The following is a 25,966-nucleotide window of genomic DNA, read 5'->3' as shown; positions in this document are numbered from 1 at the left end:
GTACTAGTTTATATTCCCAATAGCAATGTAGAAGGGTGTTTTTCACCATAGCCTCACCAGCATGTGTAATTATTTTTTTTTCTTGTTTATGGCCATTCTTTCTGGAGTAAGATGGAATCTGTGTTGTTTTAATTTGCATTTCTCTAATGGCCAAAGAAGTTGAACATTTTTTCATGAATTTATTGGCCATTTGTATTACCCTCCTAAGTATTTCTTGATGCCAACAGCTACTTTTTATCTTTTCTATTGCAATTTTAGCTTATCCTAATGTTTTTCAATGTGGGGCCTGTGGTAATCTCTCACTATCCCCACATTTATCTATTCTTCCACTTCAGAACAGGTAGCAAATGACTATTTAAAAACAGATTGCATCACATCACCTTTCTGTTTATAGCATGGTAATGGTCTCTACTTCTCCATCTTCAGTACACATCCCCTCCCCATTTCCAAGTACACTGCACCCCTAGTGGCTGCCTTCCTCATGGATGCCTCAGATCCTTTACACATTTTATTCTCTAGGCTTGGCATTCTTACCCCTCCACAACCCTTCCCTAGCCATGTCGCCACACTAGTCTAATTTTATGTGCCAGCTCCTATAAAATCTGATTTAAGAATCCTTTAAGATTGCACAGTGTCTTTTCTTCTTTTGAAACACTGGTTTAAATTTTTCATTATAAATGCACTTATGTGATTATTTATTTTTCTTCACCACTACATGCTTAGCAACTAGCCCAACTTTTGGAGTGTAGTAGACAGACAGTCAATACTTGTTGAATGACAGAATCTGAGCTATGTTAGCTGAAGGGACTGTTATAATCCAATTCTTTTCCTTTTGACTGTATTGTACCTAAAGTATTGTTTTGATTATAATTTGTCTTCCCTTATAGTTGGACAATTGGGAAAGAATGCACTTACTGTGATCTATTTAGGTGAGAGGTGTCTCTCAATTTAAATACTGAGGGTCAAGGGACAAGTTGGGTCCGTGTGCATTTTCATTCATATGCAGCTTCTCTGAGGTGCTAGGAACAGCAAACTGAGCCCCCAGTCTTGAGGTTTGGTCCTAAGCTGTATTAAATTATGAATAAATATCATCCAAGAAGGTTTATTATAAACAACTTATTATAAGCATCTTTCCACATGCTGGGAACTATGCTAACTGCTAAATATATATTGTTTCATTCATTCTCATCTTAATTCTACAAAGCATATGCATGGGTTATCAACCACATCTTCCAGATAAGGAAAACATAGCTTAGAAAAATTCATCTGCAATGGCCAGGCTTGGATGTGAACCTGAGTCTGCTCATTTCAGCACCTGAACTCCTCAGCACTGCATGAAGTTGTTTTCTCCAGACTTGAGCATGTGCCAGCTGTTTGGTGTGGACTGTTTAATAACACATAAATCTCTCCTTGGAGTCTGGTTTATTTCATGTGACTCACGTCAGTGGGTCATTAAAATATGTTTGGATATAATTTATGAATTTATTCAATAAAAATTTTTTGAGTATCTTGTACAGACCAGCTATTTGGCAGATTCTAAGGAATGCGAATGGAAGGATGCACAGTCCCTTTCCCCCCCGGAAGCTTGTGATGTTACAGGAAATGGCAAAATATCCAGAAAGGTACAATACAGCATGATCAATGTTACAGCATGAAGCTGGATTCTGAGGAATCAAAGAGGGCTTTCACAAAGTGAGATGTGAGCTGACTCTTTAATACCAGGAATTTACCCAAGAGATTTTCAGGAGACGGTAAAACATGTGATAGTTTTCCGGGCAGAAGGAACGATGTGTGCAGATCTAGGTGGTTCCTAGAACCTCAGTGTTATGCCCATCTCTGTTATAGAGGGTAGGGAAAGGGAAGGGTTTTAAGAACTCAAGCTGAAGAGATCACAGCAAAGGGCCAGGTGACATCAAATCTTTATTCTTATACTCAGAGCTCTCTGGAACAAGAACAGAAACCAAGCCACACTAGTTCCAGTAATAAGATATGGCTCTTTAGATTCAGGTATCTGAACCCCCAAAAGACTGCATTCTCTGTGTCTCTTAATTAAGGATCTCAACAGGGAATCTGATCAATCATTGGCCAACCTCCTGAGAGAGGTGTCTATCCCTCCCCTGACTCATCTGATGACCCAGAAATGTGTGTTAGAGAATGGAGGGAGATTGAACTAAAGTTATACCAAGCTAGGGTCCCATGGTAGGGGAGGCCCTACTGGGAAGAAGGAAGGATTTTGGAGAAAAGGCTTAAGTCCATCTTAAGTACAATACTGTGGGTCATGGAGGAAGGTCTGGGTTTCCTGGTATCTTAGGTACATTTCTCATTGCTGAACTAAAATACCTGGCATCCACAGTGAAAGGAGGGAAGGTTTATTTAGCTCACAGTTTGTAGAGGTTTCAGTTCCTAGTTGGATGGCTCCAAGGCAAGGTGGCATGGAAGGCAGGCATCGTAGAGGAGAAACAGTTCATGGTGGGCAGAAGGTAGCAACGCAAGCAAGTGACCAGCAGCTTCTTCCTGTACCTTTTATATTCTGTCTAGGCTACCTGCCTTCTGGGTGGGTAGTACTCACACCCAGAACTATGTCAAACCAATCAGTGGACTAATTTAGTGGTCACACACCCTTGATCCCAGCATCACACACTCTGGATCCAGCCACCTCTGAAAAAGTCCCACCTATGACTGCATGAGGCTTTGGAGGGCTATCTAGACATGAGCCATAACACTTAGTGAACATTTACACAAAGCAAGAGAAAAATCATTTTTTAAGACCCCCAAGGTTGTCATTTCGACACTTAAGGCAATTCCTACTCATGACTCCAAAGCATAATATCCATAAGATATTAGAATTAGAATATTTCACAATGATCTTCATTCCAAAATGTTCAAAAAGAGTATTTATTGTAATCATTTCACAAATGAAATACTAACCTACACACCTTATCCTTAACTCTGCCAGTGGAGGCCAGCTCTACTAGGACAGCCACTAGCCAGAAAGGGAATGGGCCCTTCAGTGACTGTATGAAACAGAATGCACCCTGCCCACATTCACAGCAGACAGTGATGTAAATGAGAAATTTTCCTTTATTTTGTCATGCAGTTAGGATTTGAAGTGAGTCTGTTAAAGCAGCTACAACTACTTACCAAGAGAATGCAAGTGAGAATGACAGGCAGTATTTCTGGCCAGTACATGGTACTACCCAGCTCCAAATAGGATGGGACCTACTCACTGCACAAGTCTGATTTCTGAGAAACTGTGAGGAAAATGGTTCTGCTGACTTGTTTACAGCATACTACCATACATGCTGTGTGAATAAGAATGAGTTTTCGTTTGGTTATATAATGGTTTATTGCTGCAGCTGTTAGCCTACCCTAAATTTCCTTCTGCATAATTGAGAATTTATCATATACCATCCTTCATATTTATCAATACTATTCTTTATTTTATATCTTTGCTAGGTTAACAGCAATAAAAAAGATGCATTTTACATCTCATGAGCAGATGTAAAGGAGATGAATTTTCAAAAATAACTATATAAACAGTTTTTTTTAATTCACCTAAGCTTTTCAATGATGTTCTCAAATTTTGTATTTGCAAAAAAGTTTGAAAAAGATTGTCGTTTTCTTCTGTGTTATCTAGAGGATAAAAATTGGTTTATGGAATAGAAATTGTTATATTTCTCTGATATTTTATAATTTCATATATTTCACTGAATTCTTCTAATTAAAATTTCATCAAAGAATCTTTTTTTAGGTATGTATAGTTTGTTTTTTATTTTGAGTTAGTGACAGCTCTGTACCCATAAACACTGCTTAACAAATTATGTAATCTTTCAAAAATAAACTTTAGGGTTCACCAAATAGATAAATGGAAAGGACCAAAAGGGAAAGAACCCATTTTGGTGAAAAATGGATAGTAAATTATGAAATAAAGCAGAATATCAAAGTCTTAAAAGTCACTGTATTTAATTATCCTAAATGCTGCCATTTATAAGGTAGGTACCTCCTTGATTTTGTAAATTGTCTTAATTTTCCTTCCTTCAAACATAAGCTCTCCATCATACAGAAGGTTATGGATACTGAAAATATTTATAATTGGGAATAACTTCAAGTAACATAAGGCTACCAGAGATTATATATCTTTTAAAATTTGTGCAGCTGGAAAAAAATAATTAGGAAACACTTCAGAGTAGCAACAGAGCATATGCTCTCATTTCCAACTCAAAATGCCTTGCATTTTTTGAAGCTGTGTTCTTTGTACCATGCAGTGAAGAAAAAAATTGAAGTTCTGAGTGATGACTATTTTTCAGGGTCCAGATATTAATGTTTATGTGAAACAAGTACATAGTAAGAATGAATTACATTATAAGGCTGAAACACAAAGTCTCAAACTTTAATGGTTTTATATGTGGAAAGCATAATACTAATAAAAACAAAATATTCTCTTATATAAGTAAATAATTCACTTATCCTTTAAATATTGCCCAAGCTTTTTGTGAGGATTATTTTTATTCTTTTCATAGAATTGTCAGCTTTGAAATTTTTAATTTTAATATATTTTTCCATGTTTTCCTACATTAAATTACTACCCTTTAAAAACCCACTATTTCTTATTGGCAATATAAATAATTTTGTGCTTTTCGATGATCCCAATGTCATGTTCCAGCTGTTTCATTGCTTCTTCCAGCTTTTGCTTACGAATCTCCTTAGGCAGAGAGTCTATGAAGACGGAGAGGGACTGGAACTCTTTGTGTACTTCTTCCCAATTCTTTTTCAGCCCCTGCAAAGGACAGAGAAACTGGAAATGCTAAAGCCAATTGAAAAAACAAAGCAAACCATAAAGAAGCTGTACTGATAATAAAAAATGTAACTAGAAAGAGAACATTGATAAAAGATCACGTTAAAAATGATAGGTGTTTATCAAGCACTTGCCTACAGTAACAATAACATTGTACAGAGGCCAAATCTGGTCCTTGATTGTCCGCTCTCTCTCCTCACTGAGAGTATTTATTTGCTGTCATAATGTCACTGTACTTGTTTTTAATCATCAAATACATATGTGCAGAGTTCTGAGTACTATAGAGCTAAGTTCATAGCAAATACTTTGGTAAAAACCAACAACTGAGAATTGAGAGCTCCAGGTAAAAAATATTTTTGGACAGGAAATTGTTTCTAACAAAAAATTTAAAAAATAATTTTCCTTTTTATCCTCACCCTTAATAGAGAAATCACATCAAGGACTTACATAGCTATATTTTCTTATACTTGACAAAATGGGATTGTAAAAAATGCCAGAATGCAATTTTATAAAAGTTGATCTTTTATATATCTTTTCAGTATATTAGAAAGTACAAATCATCTGCCATATAGTCCAGGGATTTATATTTCCCTGAATGTATTTTGGAAATTGGAATGTCATTAAATGTAGCACACATGCTAATTCAATAATGTAGTTAATGTTTTATAGTCTCAGAAATCAACAAATTCAAAAGTAGGGATCTCTTAGGAGCAATAAAGGTTATTTCCATCGCTGCCTGGTTAGCCATTCCTTATCACAGTACACTAGGGGGCTCTATTGACAAAATGATTTTAAATTACAACTGAGTTCATTCAGCGAAATTGTAAAGATTAATACCTTTTATTATTCATTATGAATTTGCAAGCCATTTTTTTTTTTTTTTTTTTTTTTTTGGTTTTTCTCTGGTACCGGGAACCGAACTCACGACCTTGCGCTTGCCAGGCAGGCGCTTTTGCCGCTGAGCTAAATCCCCAGCCCCCTTGCAAGCCATTTTATTTACACAAAAGCAAGAAATAAAAATAGACAATATAGTTTAAAATAGTATCTGGAAAACTTGGTCATTGAAAACCCTCGTTATATCATTAGGTTTAAAAGCAGATTAGAAGTGTCTTGGGTAACAATGCTTGCATAATAAGCCGCATCATACAAATTCAATCTTGTGGAAACTCTTTGGGGATAATAATGTTTTAATGATTTAATTTCTTGCTTACATAAAAGCAATGATAGGATAGGGCACACTGAATCGAAGGAGCTGGTTGGGGAAAAGGGCAACAGATTTTGACCCTTTGGTGAGTGATTTTATAGCATAGACCTGGGAAATGGAAAAGATAGAAGGAAAAGCACTCAGGTTCAGTTTTAAAAAGAGGGAGATGAGTCGATACAGGTTTTAATATCCCATGAGATATAGTCCAAAAATAATTTCTCAAAAACATGCCTCTAGTCTCCATGATCTTTCATTATGAAACATAAGATATGTTTCCACAGTGCTTCACAGGAGTGCCTATTGCAAAGCGGAAATCTATATTTTTATACACTTTCAAATATCAAAGGTTTTTCATAGCTAGTTGGGTATATTTCCATATTACTTGCAGTCACAGCAGCTATGCCTCTTCGTTGAATTTCCTTTCAAAGGAGAGCTTGCTTTTTATCTTCTAACGTGTACAATAATGTTTGAGTAAAGTCAACAGCTAGGGACAGAAACTCAATATAACTAATATCTCATATTATGTGGAAGTAGCCTCCTTGCTGTTTTTAAACTTTTTATTTAAGAAAAGTCTTTTATCTATGGCAGTTACAGCAATTTTTTTTCTTTTCCTTCCTACTATACTTTCTTTTTTCCTCCTTCCCTCCTTTCTTCCTTCTTTCTTTTTTTCTTTCCTTCTTCCCTACCTTCCTTCCCCCCTCCCTCCTTCCTTCCTTCTTTCCTTCTTACCCCTTTGCCTGCTTCCTGTCTTTTCTTCCTTTTCTTTTTTTCTTTTTGCAATGCTGGGGATTGAGCCTAGGGTCAAACGTATGGTAGACAAGTACTCTACCACTAAGCTACTCCCCTAGCCCTTTCTCTTATTTTGTTATTTAATTTTTCTCTCTTCTATCTTAATCCTGAAATCTTAAGGCTAATTTTGGGGAAATTCAAAGAGGGAAAGTGGTCATCTCATGAGAGACATCTCAGTTTCACACCCCTTCTGTACACACTGCCTCCTCCCAAACATGCTCTGCCTTCTTGCCCTGCCCAACGACTAGAGGCAGAGGCCAGGCATTGAATCCTGTGGGTGCTGTTCCCCTGGTTCTTGTGCCCACTAGCGTCTGCCTGAGGTCACCAAAGTGGAAGTGGTGGGAGGGGATAGAGGCTGGCATGTTTCTTCCTTTTTTCCCTCTACACTGCCTGGAGCAGGCTCTAGCTGCACTCTTGTGTGACTGTGACACCTGTGGCCTCTCTCCCAGGTTCCATCTCTCACTAGGCTCTGAGGACATTTTTTTTGTCCCTGCCCTTTAAGCCTAAGTGGTGGTGGATTTCTCTTGTCCTTAGTTCTGGAGGTGCCTCTGCGTTCCTTGTTGGTTCCCTTGCTCTGCTTCCTTTCAGTACATAATTCCTAGACCCCTGGCTGACTGTGCCTTTTCTCTCCCACTGGAGCCCCAATTCACCAACATTTACTTCCTTACTTCCTATGCATGCATGCATCTATGATGTGGTAGGGAGAACACCAGCCTGGGAATTGGTAAGTGTGAATTTTAGTCCCTATTCAGTGACTTGATAATTTTGTGATCAATGATAAACGTAAAACAAACTTGTAGTTTACTGATGTAAGGACTGCATTTGTTTTGGACATTACAGTATCCTCAGCTGGTTACAGAGCTTGGAACATAGTATGTTTTCAACAAGTAAATGAATGGATGAATGAGCAGATGTGTCCATTAACATACTTGCCTTTTACTTCCTCACGTGTAAAATGAGAAGTTAGGAATCATTAGATCAGATGACCCTTCCAGGTACAATGAAACTTATTTTTGTGAAGAATGAGCAGAGTGTGGCTTACGTGGGGACACACAACCAATTTACCATAGAACTGCTTGCAACTGTCAACCAGAAACAGAAGCATGGCTCGGGGGCTGGCAGTAGGATAGCTGATGGCTTTGTTGTTGTTGTTGTTACTATGGCAGCTATACTCCAAGATGGAGGATTACTATTACTGTACCCAAGACCAGAAGAGGAAGCTGAGGATGGTTTATCCTTCACAGCCAAAAAGGCACAAGGAGGGAAGAGGCTTCCAAGGGAAGTTCTTATTTTCCCATGTTTTTCAGCATCATTTTGGTCAAAAGTCCAGCTTTCAAAAAACACAGTACTTTCTGAAAATGGAAGAATCCAAACTAGAGTGAGATTGTGAACCTGCACTGTCCCCAAAAGTGACATGCAAATGGCCTCTTCCACGTCTCTGTGTCTTCCTGTTTGCCTATCTTCCTTTCTTTGTTCCAATACTCCATTACCAAACCTCCATGTGTATGCTGGGCTCTGGGGATACTGCTGTCAATGAAGAGTCCACCTCTGCTTTTAAGCCATTCCTACTTGTCTGAGATACCCTGTCACTTGGTACTTTCAGGCTCAGCTAAAGGCCTGTATCCTTTAATGGTAACTAGTGCCTTGGAAACTTAAAAAAGCTTGAGATCTGCATACACACACATTTGTAGGTATGGTACGTCTCATCAATTAGTTTACAACATTCTTTATAGCAGAATTTTTATTTTATGCCTTAAGAACTGTCTGGGATTAGCACAAAACTGTATACAAAGCAGGCATTTAATAAATCTTTGCTGGTGATTATGATAACATCAATAATATGTTAAAAATTTTAACAGTATCTGAATCAAATTTTTGACAGAAATTAAGGTAAAGCTTTCTCCTTTTTTTCTAAGTCACTACAAATAGTTTTGCAGAAAGCTTTCATAGTAAGAAATAAAGAGCTATTTTTCCCTCTATAAGAAATTGCATGCCTCTGGAAGACTAAAAGCAGGCATTTAATAAACACTCGATGATAAAGCAACAGCCCTGCTCACATCTCCCAATATTTTAAATGTTTCAAACTAAAGCTTTAAATTAAAAATCCAGTATAAATGTCTTGAGTCTCTTTTACTCAAAATAAAGAAGATACAGCATATGTAAAACCTAATACCTTTTTATTTAGAAATTTGGATAATTCTTTATAGGAGAGAAGAAAACAGCCAGTGTAGGGACAGTTTCAATTATTCTAGAGCTCCATCTAGTGAAAAAGATCTAATTTATGGATATTATTTTTCATAAATTCAGGGGTTGAGAATGAAAATAAAAATATTTTTCTAGACTCACTGATACATATTTGTTGCGGAAGAAGGTGGGCTTCCTTACCGCACAAACTCACCAAGTTGGAAGCAAAGTGTTAGGCAAGGTATCTTTATGCTACAACTTTCCACTGCTCCCAGAGTCAGCACTGCTGCACGAGGTTTGTTGCTATAACCAAAGAGATGTTTGTGATTTCCAAAACAAAATGCTAGCCGTAGTCATCAGGTTGCTGGTGGATTAGAAAGGCCGTTCTCTTGGAGATGTTCCAAAGAGTTTCACAGGAGTAAAGAACACAGCACACTTACCTGTAGAACTGCGTCTCGTTCTTCATCCGATAACATTTTCATAGCTGCTTTCTTAAGGTTTTCCTGGATAAAGTGATCATACTCTTCTTGGGCTTTCTTCACTTCCTCATTCCGCTTACATATGTATTCAGGGGTGACACCGTAATCCTGTAAGGATTTTTCAGGGAAAAAGTGTCCTGAATATTATATGTTTTCAGCAGCCAATGATGGAAAAATAATGTTTTACTTTAAACTGTGCTTAAAACACTACAAACTGATAAAACTGAGTGATGTCTCTCCCCTTTGAGAAGTTATGAACTCTACCCTTTAAAACTGCCTGAGTTGTTACTGTGGTCAGTTTTTAAATCTGTCTCTCTTCTAAATGTTTCCAGTGCCTGTTTTTGTGGTGACTCGACCCTTATTTTACCCCTAAGAGTCGGCTTTTTTTTCTATCTTTTGTGTGTTTCAGCTATTGCCTGAAATCTCTTCACTATCTTTGAAGTCTCCTTCTCATGGTTTTTTGTTAAATAACAGAAGACAAATGCTCCAGAGGCATTAGAAAAATAAACCTTTAAATGATACCAAGCATTTCAACTTTAAGAGAAAACTGCCTTGGGACATGAAGGTTGTTTTTGGAAGTGCAAGATACATTTTTAGGCGCCCGGGCTGCTTATAAGGACAAACAGTGAAATTCTTTCAGATTAGTGAATACACTGATGTCACTGTGTAGAGAAACAGGACTACTCCATGGTCATGCTTCCAAACAGTATTTGGGAATGTATGTACTCAGTGCAAGGTATGATAAGGACCATGAAAGGCAAAGTTCTGTTGCTCAGCATTACACAAATAAACTCTTGAGAGCACAGTATTCTGGTGGGTTAACGCAGTGATAAACAGGTCTGTCTGTCAGCAAACACTAAGGGCAACATTTCAAGGCAACCCAAGACAACTCGTGTTCATAGGGATGACTCTGCAGCTTCACTAGGAGATTAAATTAGATTTTGCATGTTCTGTTTAAGAATGATGTGGAACATTGACAAGATCTCACAGATGGACACAACCTTCAGTGATGCAATATTACTAGGTGCCTTTCCTGCTCACTATTAAATTCCACTTTTCCCTCTATGAGACCAGGACTATGAGCATCTTCCAAAGGCCACAGAGGAGGAAGTGTTCTGAGAAGCTTTAATGTTATCAGCCTGAGCTGTCAACTCCTAGATGCCCACTAAAGTTCTCCCAGGGGTGATCTCAGAGAAGAGTTGCCCAGAGGGTAAGTCGTGCTCTCTGTAAACTGCCTTGAAGTTTCTGTATTGAGTTTCAGTAGACACTGGATTGCTGTGGGAGATCACTGCAGTACCTCAATGCAAGGCCTCACACATCACTACTGCAACTCCCTCCCTTTCCCATCTCTCCTCCCTCCTTGCCTCCCCCTCAACTTCCTTCCTTCTCTTCCTTCCTTTCTTTTCTCCTTTTCCTCCTTCCTTTGTTCCTTCTTTTCATCCTTTTTTGGCCACAACTTATTATTTATTATTCTTTAGGATTTTCACTTATGCTCTACTATGCATTTCAAGCATTTGTATGCTCCATAAATGTACAGAATAGAATTTACCTTTTCTTTGTAAGCTTTATTTTCAAAGGTATTCTATATCGACACCATTAAACTCAATCTTCGGTAATGTTCACCAATGAAATCATTTGAGTATTTGATAAACATCTTTTCAGATAGGAATAAAGAACCCAAGAGAACTATAGTTTTTCTAGATTGAGAATAGTGACTGTGTTTTAGTGACAGTTCCACCTCACCAAAAATTAACTTCTTTCAGACAATGTCTGTTATAATTATTAAACACATCGATAATTGACACTGACTAAAACAATGGTCACAATCATCTACTGATCTATATGGTATTTTCATTATTAGTTCTCGGTACATTGATCACATTAGAGTTGGTCCCAATGAGGACTGCAGAGGAATGGGAGTTGGCAATCCAGATAATTTGTCCAGTGAGATCGCTATTCATGGTAACAAAGGCAATCATTATGAATGCTACATTTAAATTATTTGAACTTGAGGTCTCTCATTAATACATCACAAGGCTACCTTTTTATGGATGTACTTTGGAAGTAGTCCTGATGTCTCAAGATCATGCTTGTCTCCGGTTCTTTTGTCAACATAAACTGGCTTAGGCTTTTTGGCCACTCCCATGATGACATCGGCTGCATTTGTATTTATAAAATTTTTTCCACTCTGTATTCCCATGACTGGATGATCAGTTCTCAATGGCACAGGAGGCTTTCTGGGTTCATGCCAGTCAAATTTTTTTTCTGTTAAGTATAACATTTCCTTGTTAATATTAAAACTATAAACATTGCTTAGTATGGTTTATAACATTCAGGCATTTTACTATGAGTACTGGGGCTCCATAAATAATATATTCATATACTTAAGGCAAAAAGTTTATACTTATTGCCAAACTGTTAAGCTGTATACAGTAAGGCCCTGGCTTAGGAAAGAGTTTTGTTCCAGGGGAATGTTCCTAAGTCCGATTCGTTCATAAGTGCAACAAAGTGAGTCTTACACACCAATATATAGTGTACATTGCTTTCTGCTTCCTAGCAATCCTCTCCACATCACTCGTTCTTCCCCTCTTACTCCCAGATGTCCTGAACCCTGACTGAGCACTGTGCTACAGCTTTTGATGAAGGAGAACTACGCTTTCATTTTGTAGTGGGTCTCAAGAATTACATAACGAATTCCAGTCATAGAGTATATTGATATCCGGAAAGAAAGCTCTCAGGAACGTGGTGAGTACATAGAAATGGATCTGAGAAGAAGTCTGCATGGAAGCAACTTCTTCCCATCCTAAGTAGATCTTCTGTGATGTATTGGGGAAATAAAGAAAACAGTTTGTCTCTTTAAATGTTGGCCTTTTATGACTGCTAGCATCAAGGAAATAATGCAACATCTCAAGCCCAGCTAGGAGTTTATACTTTTACATAAGTGAGACAGCATCTCCCCATGACAGATACCTTGTTTCCCACAATTTTCTTATAACCCACATGCAACAACAAAAGGTAAAGCATCATCAGGATAGATGGGAGAAGCAAGTCTGAAAATACAACATCCATGCTTAATTCATGACTTCAGAAGTCTGCTTTATATTTTCTTCTAGTGGTATCTTGACATTTTGTACCCAACCCCACCGTTTGATAACACTGGAAAACCTTAAAATAGAATTCAGCATTTTCAATTCATTAAGACAAATGATACTTCTTGGGTCTTCACATATCTTCTCTAGGGCTAAGCAAATTACACAACGCAACTGCTAAACTACATAAACCTGTGCATCAAAAACTAAAGCTAAAGCTTCTTATTGATAATCATCAGTCTTCTTTCTGAAGCCTGCCTCTCCTCTTGTAAACACTGTAAAGCAAAAGCAAATTCAAAATTTCATTAGCCTAATTAAAATTAAGAAATTCAAGGTTGGGACTCAGGGAGTAATCAGTGGTAGAGCACATATGTGAGGCTCTGAGTTCAATCCCCAGCATCACAAGAGGCAAGAAAAAGTGAAGGAAAAGCAAAAGAAAAAAAAGATTGAAAGGCTTTCTAGCCCAGTCCAATGAGACACAGTATTTCCAGAGTCCAACATTAAGACAAGAGCAGTTTCTTCTAAGGTGTCTCTACTTTCCTGTAGATACTTGTTTGTCTTTTCCCGGTGTCTTCACATAGCCTTCCCTCCATGTATATCTTTGTAAACTTTGTTTTATAAGGACACCAATCAGATTATGGGCTGGTCTAATGACCTAATTTTAACTTAATTACCTTCAACCTTGCATATTCAACATTCATTAACAATCAATAATTTTAGTTAAATTTGCTAATATCATTAATATTAAAAAGGAAATGTGATAAGACCTACTGGGTGGTAGGACTTTTTCCTTTGAACGTTTCCTTAGGAAATCTTTTGGAGAAGGAACTTCAACTTTTGCTGGTCCCATGGTTTTCATTGAAGTTTTACATTTTTTCATGTCATTTTTTATAGTTGCTTTAAAAATTGATGCATACCTGAAATTAAATTTGAAAAGTTGTAGTACTTATATTTATAGTAAAAAAAAAAAGTTTAAAAGCAAGCATATATTTTAGTTTATATATATATTTTAATTTATCATATGGAAAATTATGATATAAGCCGTGTCTATCAGGCTTATAGAATCTAAATGGAAGCTCTGGACTAAAAAAAATGCACCATGGTAAAGGTGTTCATAGCATTTCCTAAGAAGCAGCACTAGCTGTCATATCCCTTTCTGAGGTCAGTGATTTGTGTGTCCTCTCCACACCACCTTCTCTCCTAACTAGACTTGCTAGACAGTATTTAATGTTGTTGATCTCTTTTTTTTTTTTGGTATGGGGAATTGAACTCAGGACCTTGCGCTTTGCCAGGCAGGTGCTTGTACCACTGAGCTATATCCCCGGCCCCTATTGATCTCAAAGAACCAGAGTTTCATTTTTCATTTTTATTTTTTTGTCTAATGGTCACACGAAACCCATTCCAATGATTTCTGCATGGATCTTTGTTATTTCTTCTCCTTACTTTCAGTTTAATTGGCTTTCCTTTTTAAAAAAGTTTCTTAAGGTACAAGTTTAGGTGTAGTATTTGATTTAAAACCTTTATGTTTTTCTAATATATGTTTAAAGCTATAGCATTATAAGCCTCAGATTAGCTATATTTCATAAATTTTGATACGCAGTTTTATCTTCACCCCAAAATACCTCTTAAACTACATTCCTATATCTGATTTAGAAACTTATTTAGTTGTTTATTTTCATATATTTGGAGTTTGCATATATATAATTGACTTCTAATTTATTTCCATTGTAGTAAAAGAATATATTTTGTGTGATTTCAAACCTTTTAAATTTCCTGGCATTTATCTTATGACACAGTCTGGTCTAGTGTGGTCAATGTTCTGTATATACTCAAAACAAAGTGTATTTTGCTGCTTTTTGATGCAGTTTTATGAATGAGTACTAGATCAAACTGGTTGAAAGTATTTCCAAGTGTTCTATATCCTAATTATTTTTATCTTTTCTGTTCAGTTTTGAAAGAGATGTTGGCATCTCTGACTATAATCATGGATTTAGCTACTTCTTTTAATTCAATCAGTTTTTATTTCATATATTGTGAACCAATGTTATAGTGGTTTTAGCTTTGACAACTGGCAATATCATTAAAAAAACACATTTTGCTTCTTTTCAAAATTTTGTACTCTAAAACCTATTCTGTCTGATATTAATATAGTTACTCTAACATCTTTTGATTTAGGATAGTATACCTTTTGCCATTTTCAGACTTTTTTCTTGTCTGTGTCTTTATTCTTAAAGAAGTTTCCTCATAGACATATAGAAATAGAAATTGTATCAAGTGAATAATCACTTTTATTTGGCATGCCAGACCATTCATATGTAATGTGAATTTTTCATATTGCTGTTTTCTTTTTTTTTTTTCCTGGTACCAGGAATCGAACTCATGACCTCGTGCTTGCCAGGCAGGCGCTGTGCCGCTGAGCTAAATCCTCAGCCCCCATATTGCTGTTTTCTATATATCCCATTGCTTAATGTTTCTCCTTTTATTCTGCCTGATTTTTAAATTTTATTTTATTTTATATCTATTTATTTATTTTTGGTGTCAGGAATCGAACTCATGACCTCAGGCTTGCCAGGCAAGTGATTATGCCACTGAGCTATATCCCCAGCCTTCACTCAGTTTTGTAAATCCAAATTTCCAAGAGGTACCATTCCTTCTGCGTAAAGAGATTTTAAAAATCTCTGGCTTCCACTGTCTCTCAGTAATGTGTTTACTGTTCCTTTTTTCCTCTGGTGTGTGTAAGTTTTCTTTTTTCTTTCTTGCTGTTTTAAATTTTTTATTAAGAGTTTTAATAAATTATAATGCCTCCTGGCATAGTTGTCTTTATTTTTTTTCTCTGCTTGGTGTTCATGTGATTCTTGGATCTGTGGGCATGGAGATTTTATCAAACTTGACATACTTTAAAAAAAACTTTTATTCAAGCATTTCTCCTGTTCTTCCATCTCTTTCCTCTTTTTCTGTGGTTCCAACTATAATTATGTCAGGCTGCTTGAGCTTGACCATAGCTTGCCAATATTCCAGTTCCATTTCTGGTATTTTTTCTGTGACTTTCATTTTGCATTTTCCTATTTTTGTGTCTTCATTTCAATTATAGTTTCTTCTTTAGTACCTTAGCTGTTGTTAATCCCATCTAGTACACTATCTTCATTTGATCTACAGGTTAGATTCAGACCCTTCCTTCCAGTTCTTTCCCTATCTCAGTCATGCTTCCCTCTGCCTTTCTGAACATAAGATATTAAAATAGCCATTTAACATGCCTTTGTCTACTAATTTTATTATGTATGTCATTTCTACATCTGTTTATATTGACTGATTTTCTTCTTGATTGTCCCTTGTAAGTAATTTTAGAATGAACATAGAATACTAAATTTTACATTGTTGATTGCTGTATTTTTCACTTTTCTTTTTCTTCTCTTTTCTTTTAAATTTCTCTTTTGCTTTATTCTGAAGTGCAGTTGTGATAGCAGGAAACAGTGTGATTATTCTACGGCTTGGTTTTGAGTTTTAGGACAGGTCCAGAAGAGCCCTTAGCTTATTTCTGATTTAGCCCCACTTCTGGGACCTCTACTCATTTTGTATAGAAGGAGGTGTCTCCATTCTGGCTGGTGAGAACATAGCTTTTACCTGGCCTTGCTGGTTATGTCCTTGGCCTTGGCAGCTTCATTAGCCACATGTGCTATGTACCAAAGGGTTTTGGGAAGTCTCCGTGCAGATTTCCAATGCTCTGTGCAATTCTCTCCTCTCTGGTACACTGTACTATAAATTCTCCTTTCTTTGGCCTTCCCAAACTTTGAACTCAGGAACATTCCTCAGCTTGATTTACACTCTTTCTTTTGGACTTTGGCCTGGAAATTCTTCCCAGTAATTATGTTAGGGCAATTGTAGGACTTGTGTCATCCTTTTCTCTTTTCGGATGTGTGCTCTGTGCTGCCTATTGTCTGAAAACCACTGTTTCATATATTTTTTTTCAGATGTTTTAGGTGGAAAATGCGTGGTTGGAAGCAGGAGTTCAGCTGTGTTACTTTTAATACTTTGCATCGTCTTTTTCATTATGTGGATAAATTTCTTGGGAAAAAATATTAAACATTTTTTCTTTGCTTTTAGGGGTATTTCTCAGTCTTGAACTCAATGGCTGGGCATCGTTGAGTTCAAGGAGCTCATCAGACACCTTCAGGAAATAATATTTAAACTAAATATGTGTCATAAAATTCCCATGGAAATTGGGTTGGCAGATGTTTTCATAATCAATAATATGATTTCCTCTGAGGTGGAATAGGGTACATATATTCTCGCTGTTCTTTTTTGTTATGTTTTGTTTTGGTTGTTTTTTTTTTTTTTTTTTTGAGACAGGGTCTTACTATGTAGTCCAGGCTGGCCTTGAAAGCACTATATAGCCTAGGCGGGCCTCAAGCTCACAGCGATCCTCTCACCCGCCTAGGCCTCCTGAATGCTGACATTACAGGCTTGCACCACCACGCCTGGCTTGTTCTCACTGCTTTGTAATTTGCAATTTTGTGATACAATACTTTTCTGTGTATATGAAAGCCCATTCATCTATCATAAAAATAAGAAATTTTACTATATAAATAAATTTTATTTATCTGAACTAATAATAAAATAAAATTTATAAGGGAATAAAAATCTAAGTTCTATCCCCCAAATATTTCAGAATAAATTTAGTTTTCTGTTTCTATAGGATTGAAAATTCATTTTAGACACTTAATAGAGTATAACTTTTAATGTCAGTATGTAAAGCTTACTGTTTTAAATAGCCACATTTCATTCTATTTTCTGAATAGTATGGTCTTATTATAAATATCTAGGAGGTGATTTTTTTTTAGAAAACTGGTTGCATTTCCTATTTATTATCAGATATGGGCTAGAGATAACTTATTTTTAAACTAAAATTGTCATCTTCAATAAATGAACCACAACTATGCCAAAACTGCTTTTATTATGTTACAGCATTTGATCATGGGTTTATGATGACAGCAATATTAGACCTATGAAATTCAGTATAGTCAGTGTAAGAAGGTCACTGAAATATTTATTTGTAACATTGTATACAGTGTCTCCTCTACCATGAACCTTGGAGGGATTGTATTTATGGCTCTACACCAAGAATACTTGCAAGTCTCCTTAACTACTAATTTGCTTTTGCCTATGGACAATAGGACTTGGAGGATAAGTGAGTTTTAAAGAATCACTAGAAGAATCATTCCTTTGTCAGCTAACTGCTTTCTAGTAGCTCTGAGTCAAACTTACATAGGGCTTCAAAGCATATTTTCATATGCAACCTCATCTATAGCATTACCTGATTTTTCTGTGATCGTTTCCCATTTTCTTTAATATCTTCATCACAAAATATCTTATTACATTAGAACAAGATAGTGCATAAATGCTGAACAATATGATATAAGATAAATTAGAAGATCAAAAACATGCTGCGAAGCAAAAAGTGCCCATTAGGCCTGTGTTGCTCAGGCAGTGTGAAAACTGATGAAAGGTGTGGTGGGCCTTTTGGTACAGAGTGTGTCTTGGTTTCAGGTCTTGTTTCTGCCTGCCTCAATTTTCTGGGCCTGAATTGTCTCTTCCATAAAACTAGGATGGTAGTATTTATCTCAGAGGGCCCTTGGGGCAGTTAAATGGTGATTGTGGAAAATGTAGAACAGTACCTGGCACACTGTAAATACATTGAGCATATTATTACTGTTAATAATATTTTTGATTTATTATTACACTGCATTATATATCATATTATATTATTATATATAATAATATTATATTATATATATTATATTATATATGTTATTATATTATCTTTGTTTTTATACTGTATTAGATATGTCGATTAAATTTTTTAAAACTAAGACTATTCAATCCTTTTTTTACCTGTATCCTAGAAGATATAGTTTTGTTCTCTAAAATGTTATGATGTCTCAATTGTTAATACAACAAAAAGAAAGACTGACACACTTTTCCAACTTCTAAAATTACTCTCCTTAGATTACAATATATTGTATGGCATGGCTTAAGATACAAAACCTTATTCTGCACTGGAATAACCATCTAAAAAACTAAGACTAAAATTCACAAAAATTCACTTACCTACAAATTCTCTGACAACTAACTCTAAGGAGTATTGTTGGCATATTTTCCCCTTTCGATATTTTTAGGTATATATTAAATGCCGGAGATGTGTCCTAATATCTCTTACTGTGTGTTAAGTCAGCTATAGCAATACAAATGAGAAGCAATAACTCAAAATGAAGAAATATTCAGCCAGTAAATGCACATGGTGGCTGCAACTTTCCTTGCTATAAAAATCCTATTTGTGAATGTCCTTCTACTTATCCATGTATCTGAAGGGGAAAATTGCCATTTTGAATTATCAGTTCCATTCATAATTTCCCAAATCTCTGATTCTTCTACATTCTTCAGGTGTCTCTAGTATAGATAGCAGTTCTTCTGTTGGGTAACTGTTTCCTCGTGATTTTGAATCTTCTTTAGGTAAAGTGTGTGTGTGTGTGTGTGTGTGTGTGTGTGTGTGTGTGTATGTGTGATGTACTGTATATGCATATGAAGAGCAGAAGGCCACTTGGATAAAAGTAATGGAATAGATGAAGGGAAGTGTTAGCATTCTGAGAATATGTAGGAATTGCTCAGTCAGATGAAAAAATATGAATAAAAGCTTCTAACACTAATCATAAAACTATGCCTGAAACCATGAATTGCAGCAATGAGAATTTCAGCATAAAATATTATTAAACCAAAAAGAGATTTTGGAATATTCTTGACTTTCTTTACATTTAAATTCACTGAAAGGGATATTGCTCTTTTCAATTGAATCCTTGCCTATAATTAGTCAGCAAAGTAGATAAGACAAGAATCTCAGGATAAAAATGATTATGTCATTTTAGACTTCATATTTGTCAAGAATAGAATGCTTAGGAAGTCAGAAACATAACCAGACTTTACATGAAAATGGTATAAAGACTTCAAGGCATATAGGTATAATATTATGAACACTGAATAAAATGGAAAGTAGTCCAAGAAGAATAGGAACCTCCAAAAATTAAATGTGATTACATGTTACAATTAATCACAATGAAAGCCAGACAGGCATTTACAGTGAACTAGTGGTACTTACGATATTAAATATTCCTGTTTTCAAAATGTAGACATTTGGCCACTCTACACTGGTAAGCCTGATGACAATTTCCAGAGTTGTAGAGAGAGTGAGTTATGTTTGCAGAAAGGCAGTGATTGCATAAGTCTACTTGTGGTTTCAGTCACCACAAATGAACATCAATTAAAAAAGAAGTTTGTTAAAATTCATTTGGAGATATTTTAGGCATAACAATTTTCATCTTGATACCAGCAAAGCCTCTCATTAAATCCTTGCTGATAAGTTAGAGAAATATAAATGGATTAATGGGTCTATTTTGGGTAACAAGACTCAAAAAGGTATCGTCAGCCTTTAGAGAGGTATCTAGTAGCCACGTGGCAGTGTAAAGTACGTGCCCTTCAATGATAGACGCAGATATAAAGCACATACTCATTAGATTTGCAAGTGACACATAGCTGGGAAGAGAGGGTGTGAGAATATAAACAATTCACTATTGAAAACTATCTCCATAAATTAACAATGGGATGAGAAAAAAAAGAATCAGCTACATAACTAAAGATGGGAGAGACTAATCGTAGACGTAACACAGGCAGGGATTTCAATGTGGGATTACAGTGGGACATGACTGTTAAAATAATAGAGAAACTTAGGCTGCTTAGGTAAAGGTATCATGCCAAGTATTAAGGAAAGACATTATTAAGTTCATGGACTGTTTAAACCATATCTGGAATAGTGCCTTAAACAGAAGTGGGGAAGGAATGATTGGAAATAGTAAATAACTACCACCATCAATAGAAGGGTGATGGATTTGGCGAAAATCCTGAAAATTAGCCAAGCATAGTGGTGCACACCCATAATTCCAACTCAGGAGGCTGAGGCAGGAGGATCACTGTGAGTTTGAGGCTAGCCTGGTCTACATTGTGAGTTCAAGGCCAGCCTGAACTACATAAAGAGACCCTGTCTCAAAAAAAAAAAATCAATAAATAAATAATAATATAAACAGATAAAAAAGTAGACCATACATTAAATGTAAAGCAACTCTCAGCAATTTTTAAAGGATTTAAATTACTCAGTGTTCTCTGACTAGGAATGGTTAATGTCTACCAAATAAATATTGATTGCTGTAATTTTTTTTAAAAATTGCCTAGATATAGTAAAGCTTTTTAATTTACCAACGAACAGTACACCTATCTAATAACACGTCTTAACATTCAAATTCAGTATTGTACGGAATGTACAATCAATGTAGTGATGGTGAACATTTTAGAGACGAGTGCCCAAACTGCAACCCAAAACCCATTTATTTATTGCAAAGTGCTGACACTGATTAAACCTGAATACTGAGGTTTTAGTTTAGCAAAACAATGCATACACCTTTTGTCTTAAAAGAAAAACACATAACACATCTACCATAGGTTCACCACCACTCCATCAGGGTGTTACAAGCAGGAGGAACTTGTATTTATCAAGAACTGTGACCAGAAGTTGATTCAGCAATGAATAATTTGAACTGTACTATAGTTTACAGTAAAAACTGGTTCAGTAATAAATAATTTACACTGTATCATAGTTTCTTTTGCATTCCTTTTTCTAATCTGGACTAGACTTTGAGAAAATAATGTAAATACAGTATAATTATTGCTTTGGTTAAAACCAGCTTGTTCCCTTAGGCTGAAAATGGAAGTTGTCGTTATGCATCCTAAAGTAATTATTAGTAAAAATAACTATTTTATTTGAAAGGGACCTTAGAGATTACTTAATTCACTTAGTATTACAGATCAGAAAACAAATGAAAATGCATTTAAGACCTCCAAAACAATTGTCTGTAGAGCCTGAGTTTCAGCCCAGTAATCTTTAAAGTGACTTTTGACTAGCATAAGGAAAAAGATAAAGGTAAGTAGCAAGAAACACTTCTAAGTCCTAGAAGGAAAGAGACTTTCTCCACTAATTACCTTCTTTTCTCCCCACAGATTTAACCAAGTTCTAAGAAGTATATACCAGGAGTGTAACTGGAATGCTTACTTTCTGGTTATCTTTTTGAGATTTGGTAAGTATTAGGAGTCCTAATAACTATGCAAAAATTTTAACTCAGTTGTATATTTTTGGATCTCTATCTAAATATTCCACCATTCTCTCTCCCATTCAGCCACTAGACCTGAAAAAGTTCTAAAAACTACTGTATCTTGTGCTCTGCTCCCTATTTTAGTACATGTGCTGCCGAAATGAGCACATCCTTGTTCCTTTTGACAAATCAAAAAACGGAAACTCAGAAACAAATATGAATTTATATTTGACAATAATTTTGGGTAAAAAAATAAGTACTGTACCTTTAGCGAGGGAGCAGTTAGAAATACAATACTGAGCTCCTGAAACCAAACCTTAAGTCTTCTCACACAAGAAAACGGAATTGTGATTGTCTCTTTTTAACAACATATTTCACTCTAGGTTGTAAACCACATCACGTACAAACTATTAGATAAAGTACAAAATAATTACATAACGTATTAATAGGAGGCTCAGTGTAATCTAATGACAGCACTGGGATGCTTTTTTATGAACTACTATTACCTGGATTTTTTCCGATAAGTTCGCTAAGTTATCAGTAAGGCTATATTTCACTGAGGCAAGACACATTTTGTTTATTTTCAAAAATCCTGCGATATGTGTGCTTAGTTAACCCCTATTCTGTTTCAAGCGATAGTCTTTGCTTACCCACCTACCTAGGAGGCTGGGGAGGTTCCTTGAAGTCATTGGGTATGAGGTTATAAATACTCTCAGAAAAGCACGCTGGATCCATGGCCAAGCAAAGGACTCCTAAAAAACTGTAGTTTCCTCACTGTACAGTACTAGTATCTCCGTCCCCTTCTCCGCTGCTTCCCCTTTCTTTTCTGTGCCCTTGCCTTGTCAAGGACCTCAGGTTTCTTTCAAGTAATCCCCCTTTGACCCCTTCTTAGCAGTCCTCTCCTGGGAAGAAAAAGAAATAAGCTTTCTATTTCTCCTGGGATTCCTTAGTGTTGTTGACCCGGCAGTTGCTAAGGAAACAGTTACTAGGCGACGGGGAAATGGAAGGCAGCCTTGTCAACCAGGCTTCATCTCATCCTTTCTGTAACGGTTTCTCCTGCCTGAGAAATTCACGCGGAAACATCTGTACGTTTGGAAATAAAGAGGTGAAAGCTGGGTTTTCTAAAACATTTTGCTTTTATCGCTTTGTATTTTAAAGAGAAAAAAGGTCTCCGGTCCAAAGCGAGGCTAGTGCGCAGGCGCCAAACAATGGCTGCTAGCGCGCGGACTCAGTCCCTACCCGTGGGGAGGAGAGCACGCTGACGCCTGGTCTGCGTCCAGAGCGCTACGCAGAAGGGGCGGTGCCCGAGGGGCTGGGGGAGGGGGGGCGTGGCGGAGAGCGGGTGTAGTCACGTGCCTGGCGCGCAGGTCTGCGCAGGCGCAGATGGTCGCGCGGGGGTGGCATGGCTGTGAGCTGAGGTCGCTGGGTGCCGCGGCGGCCCTGATGGGTTGCGGAGGCTTCTTTTCATTTCCCTTCCTTTCCCCCGGCTTCTCAGTGTGATTTTCTTGGTGAGTTTGTAGAGGAGAAAGAAAGGGAAACGAGAATGCAGTCCCGTTCCTGTCGCATGCTTTCCCCGCTTGGTATCCTGGCTGGTGCGCCGCGCCCCTCCCCGCGCGGCCGCCGCCACCTGTGCGAGTGACCGCTCGGTCCCGTCCCGTCGGGTCCGCACCGTCCCGCTCCCCGCGGCGCCTGGTCCTCCTCCCCGCGCCGGAGCCTGGACCAGGAGAAGGGGCTGTGCAGTGGGCCCTGGGATTTTTGTCCATGTTTTGATTTTTTTTTTAACACTTCTTTCCGAGAAGCGGTTTTCTAACGTTTTTCAGCCATTTGATTTTTCCGTTCATCTGTGGGTGCAGATGTGACTGTTGAAACTCATTTAGAGGCCGGAAATGTATTTTGGTTATAGGAAGGAAGACGTAGATGGTCTCGGGTCAGCCTCAGGGAAGCCGCGCTGCCCAGGGAAATAGAGCTGCCCGCAGATGAGGAATTGGCCGCCCGCTCCCTGGGGCCTAGAGGAGCGCTGGGCGAGCAGTTCAGCAGGAATACCTGAGCTCCTAGCTGGAAGGCTCTGTTGAATGTGCAGATCTTGACTCTGAGCTCTCAGAATTTCATTAGATGAGGATAAATGTTTTTTCCTAACCATTTTGAACAGGTTTTAATTTTTATTCTAGGCCATTGAACAGATACTTCTCAAAAATGACCTTGGAAGGATTCTCCTGATTTCTTCACATCAGATTGGGTTTCTGTTTTCCAAAACGTTTTAAACCCATAGATTTAGATGTGGGTTTCCGTCTAGATCTGTTTATACCACTGTGGCCCTTTGTTTCTCCTTTCAGTATGTTGCTTTTCTACCCCCTTGGTTAGCATATGTAGAGAAAACATTTGGGGGTCACTGTGAATATACCTGCTAAAATTTTAACTGAGGGATTGTGGAATAATGCCGCTATCCAAGTGGATGGTTACTGGCCAAGGTTTCAAAAAAATTTTTCATTTTGTTCTTGCTGAATTTTGGATGTAGGGCCTCAGGCTGGTAGCCTAGCGCTCTACCCAGCAGCAAGTGTCCTAATTTAAAGGAACTCTTGTGAACTATTTATGTCAATCTAGTGTCTACTAGAGCCATGCTTAATACTTTCTTATTGTATATTGAGTTTATGTCACAGTGGAGCTGTTACATCGTTTGGAAAAGGAACTTTCTTGGTTTAAATGTTTGGTCTGTAATTCTGCTTGCCCTTTGAAACTATGTTTGGATCAAATACATTCCTAATTTTTTAATAATTTCCTCAAAATGACAGTATTACTCCAGAAAATGCGAATGACTAACCTTATGACCGCAGGGAATTAGTAATAATATATCTCTTTGGAGATCAGCATGAATGGCTTTTATGCTTTGCATAAATGGCTCAGTAAGTATTTTAGGACCTCGCAGACTAGGTGATTTCACGTCACAGCTACTCAGCTCTCCTGTTCTCTCCCAAAAGGGGCCACAGACAGTGGACAAATGAACATATGAATCCACAAATGACCAAATTTTGTTTCTGTGAAATTTAATTTATAAGAACATGATTGCCAGAATTTGGCCTGTGAAATGTAGTTTGCACAGACCTTCAGTGTAAATGGTATACACTGTTGCACCTGAGCAAATTAACATTTTATTTTGCTAAGGATTATTTTAATCTATTTAAACAAGTGTAGACTGGGAAATAAATAAGACAAGTAGAAGGAAAGTAAACCACTTGTAAAGATAGGTGCTTTGAAATATTTTTTAATGTTGCAGAATTGAGATGAGTACTTTAAAAGTTTTTCAGTTAAGTACTTAGACCATTAGGATATCAAAGGTGGACAACTACAAAAGCTTGGTTGTTTCTGAAAGTAATAGAAAGACAAAGGTAAGTGTTGACTATGAAAAATGGTGATTTTGGTTGCAAGCTCCTTGTGATTATCACATGATCTTTTCTGCATTCTACTTGTCAGTTTGCTGGGAAGTGGGTGAGGCTTATAGAATGTATTGGAGGTTAGTAGTAACAGCAGAGCCTTCCCTCTGCTTCCTAGTTTATGTCCTTGTCTGATTGCGTTTTATTTTGGTTACTTACTGTCATGAGAGTGCAATGATTAAAAATTTTTTAAGCCTCAGAATAATTTAATAAGATAATAAGTTAGATCTAGAGAGTTACTTTCTTAGAAATTTAAAATGAAATTAATATAGGATGATAAGCATAATTATGGCATAGGTTTTTTTTTTTTTTTTTTTACAGGTTCATTTAACTATACTCAGTTCTCATAAAACAGTGTAAGTGTAGTGTCTTGTATTTTACTTTGGAATAGCATATAATATCTTAGTGCTAGCCACTATGATATGTGTTTTGAATTTATTCATTAGCTAAGAGGTAGCTGTGTGTGAAAGATGCTTTATTTGTACTCTTTACAGCAGGTATTTTATATATATACCATTTATTGGTTCAGGCGGAAAAGATGCCTGAAGGAAGAGTTTACTCATTTTGTAGCCTTATTTTGCTTTTTCTCTCTGATCATTGAACATACAGTTAAGTCGTTAAAATAGAAATAAACCAGATGGACACGTGCAAACATCGTATTATCTCCATAGTGTGAGAAACTGAAAGAGTAAATAAGACCCAAAATATATAATAGATGTTGTAAAATGGGAAGAAACTGTTGAGAAGGAAAGAGAAACTGGGATGGGGGAAAGGGGACAAGAAGGAAGGGAAAAGCCAAAAAAAAAATAT

At 36.9% G+C, this 25,966-nt stretch overlaps 2 protein-coding genes across 8 annotated transcripts in view; one reads left to right on the top strand and one right to left on the bottom strand.

Annotated features, from left to right (window-relative positions):
* The window catches only part of Thnsl1 (threonine synthase-like 1 (S. cerevisiae)), a 38,928-nt gene that overhangs the window by 2,920 nt on the left and 10,042 nt on the right, over positions 1-25,966 (top strand). The window contains exons 2-4 of one of the 6 annotated variants that reach the window (XM_013515491.1): positions 10,526-10,661; positions 12,051-12,196; positions 21,637-21,713. The gene's annotated coding sequence lies outside the window, so the exon portion shown is untranslated. Of the gene's footprint in view, positions 1-10,525; positions 10,662-12,050; positions 12,197-21,636; positions 21,714-22,725; positions 22,834-23,089; positions 23,237-23,896; positions 25,112-25,477; positions 25,513-25,966 lie in introns of those variants that run through there. The other 5 variants (XM_005386904.2, XM_013515493.1, XM_013515492.1 and 2 more) reach the window with 5 other exon arrangements.
* On the bottom strand, positions 1,903-22,671 carry Enkur (enkurin, TRPC channel interacting protein). 2 transcript variants are annotated; one of them, XM_005386899.2, is made up of 5 exons: positions 22,387-22,670; positions 13,312-13,457; positions 11,493-11,716; positions 9,413-9,559; positions 1,903-4,777 (listed from the first exon to the last, which is right to left on the bottom strand). In XM_005386899.2, exons 1-5 carry the CDS (start codon positions 22,461-22,463, stop codon positions 4,601-4,603), a joined length of 771 nt encoding a protein of 256 aa, XP_005386956.1. In that variant the 5' UTR covers positions 22,464-22,670; the 3' UTR covers positions 1,903-4,600. The 2 variants fall into 2 exon arrangements, with proteins under 2 accessions (XP_005386956.1, XP_005386957.1); XM_005386900.2 differs by lacking the exon at positions 13,312-13,457 and having other exon boundaries at positions 22,387-22,671.

Source organism: Chinchilla lanigera, unplaced genomic scaffold, assembly GCF_000276665.1.
Source record: "Chinchilla lanigera isolate Chin_1 unplaced genomic scaffold, ChiLan1.0 scaffold00028, whole genome shotgun sequence".
Taxonomy (NCBI): Eukaryota; Metazoa; Chordata; class Mammalia; order Rodentia; family Chinchillidae; genus Chinchilla; species Chinchilla lanigera.
Note: the sequence above shows the minus strand (reverse complement) of the source record. Positions and strands in the feature narration are given on the sequence as shown.

Coding starts and splice junctions, on each gene's coding strand:
- Enkur (XM_005386899.2), bottom strand. CDS start 22,463: ATGGATCCAGCGTGCTTTTCTGAGAGTATTTATAACCTCATACCCAAT. Junction 9,560..11,492: donor CAAAGTACATCCATAAAAAG/GTAGCCTTGTGA, acceptor AAATCCTTACAG/GATTACGGTGTCACCCCTGA. Junction 4,778..9,412: donor AACGAGACGCAGTTCTACAG/GTAAGTGTGCTG, acceptor TGTCCTTTGCAG/GGGCTGAAAAAGAATTGGGA.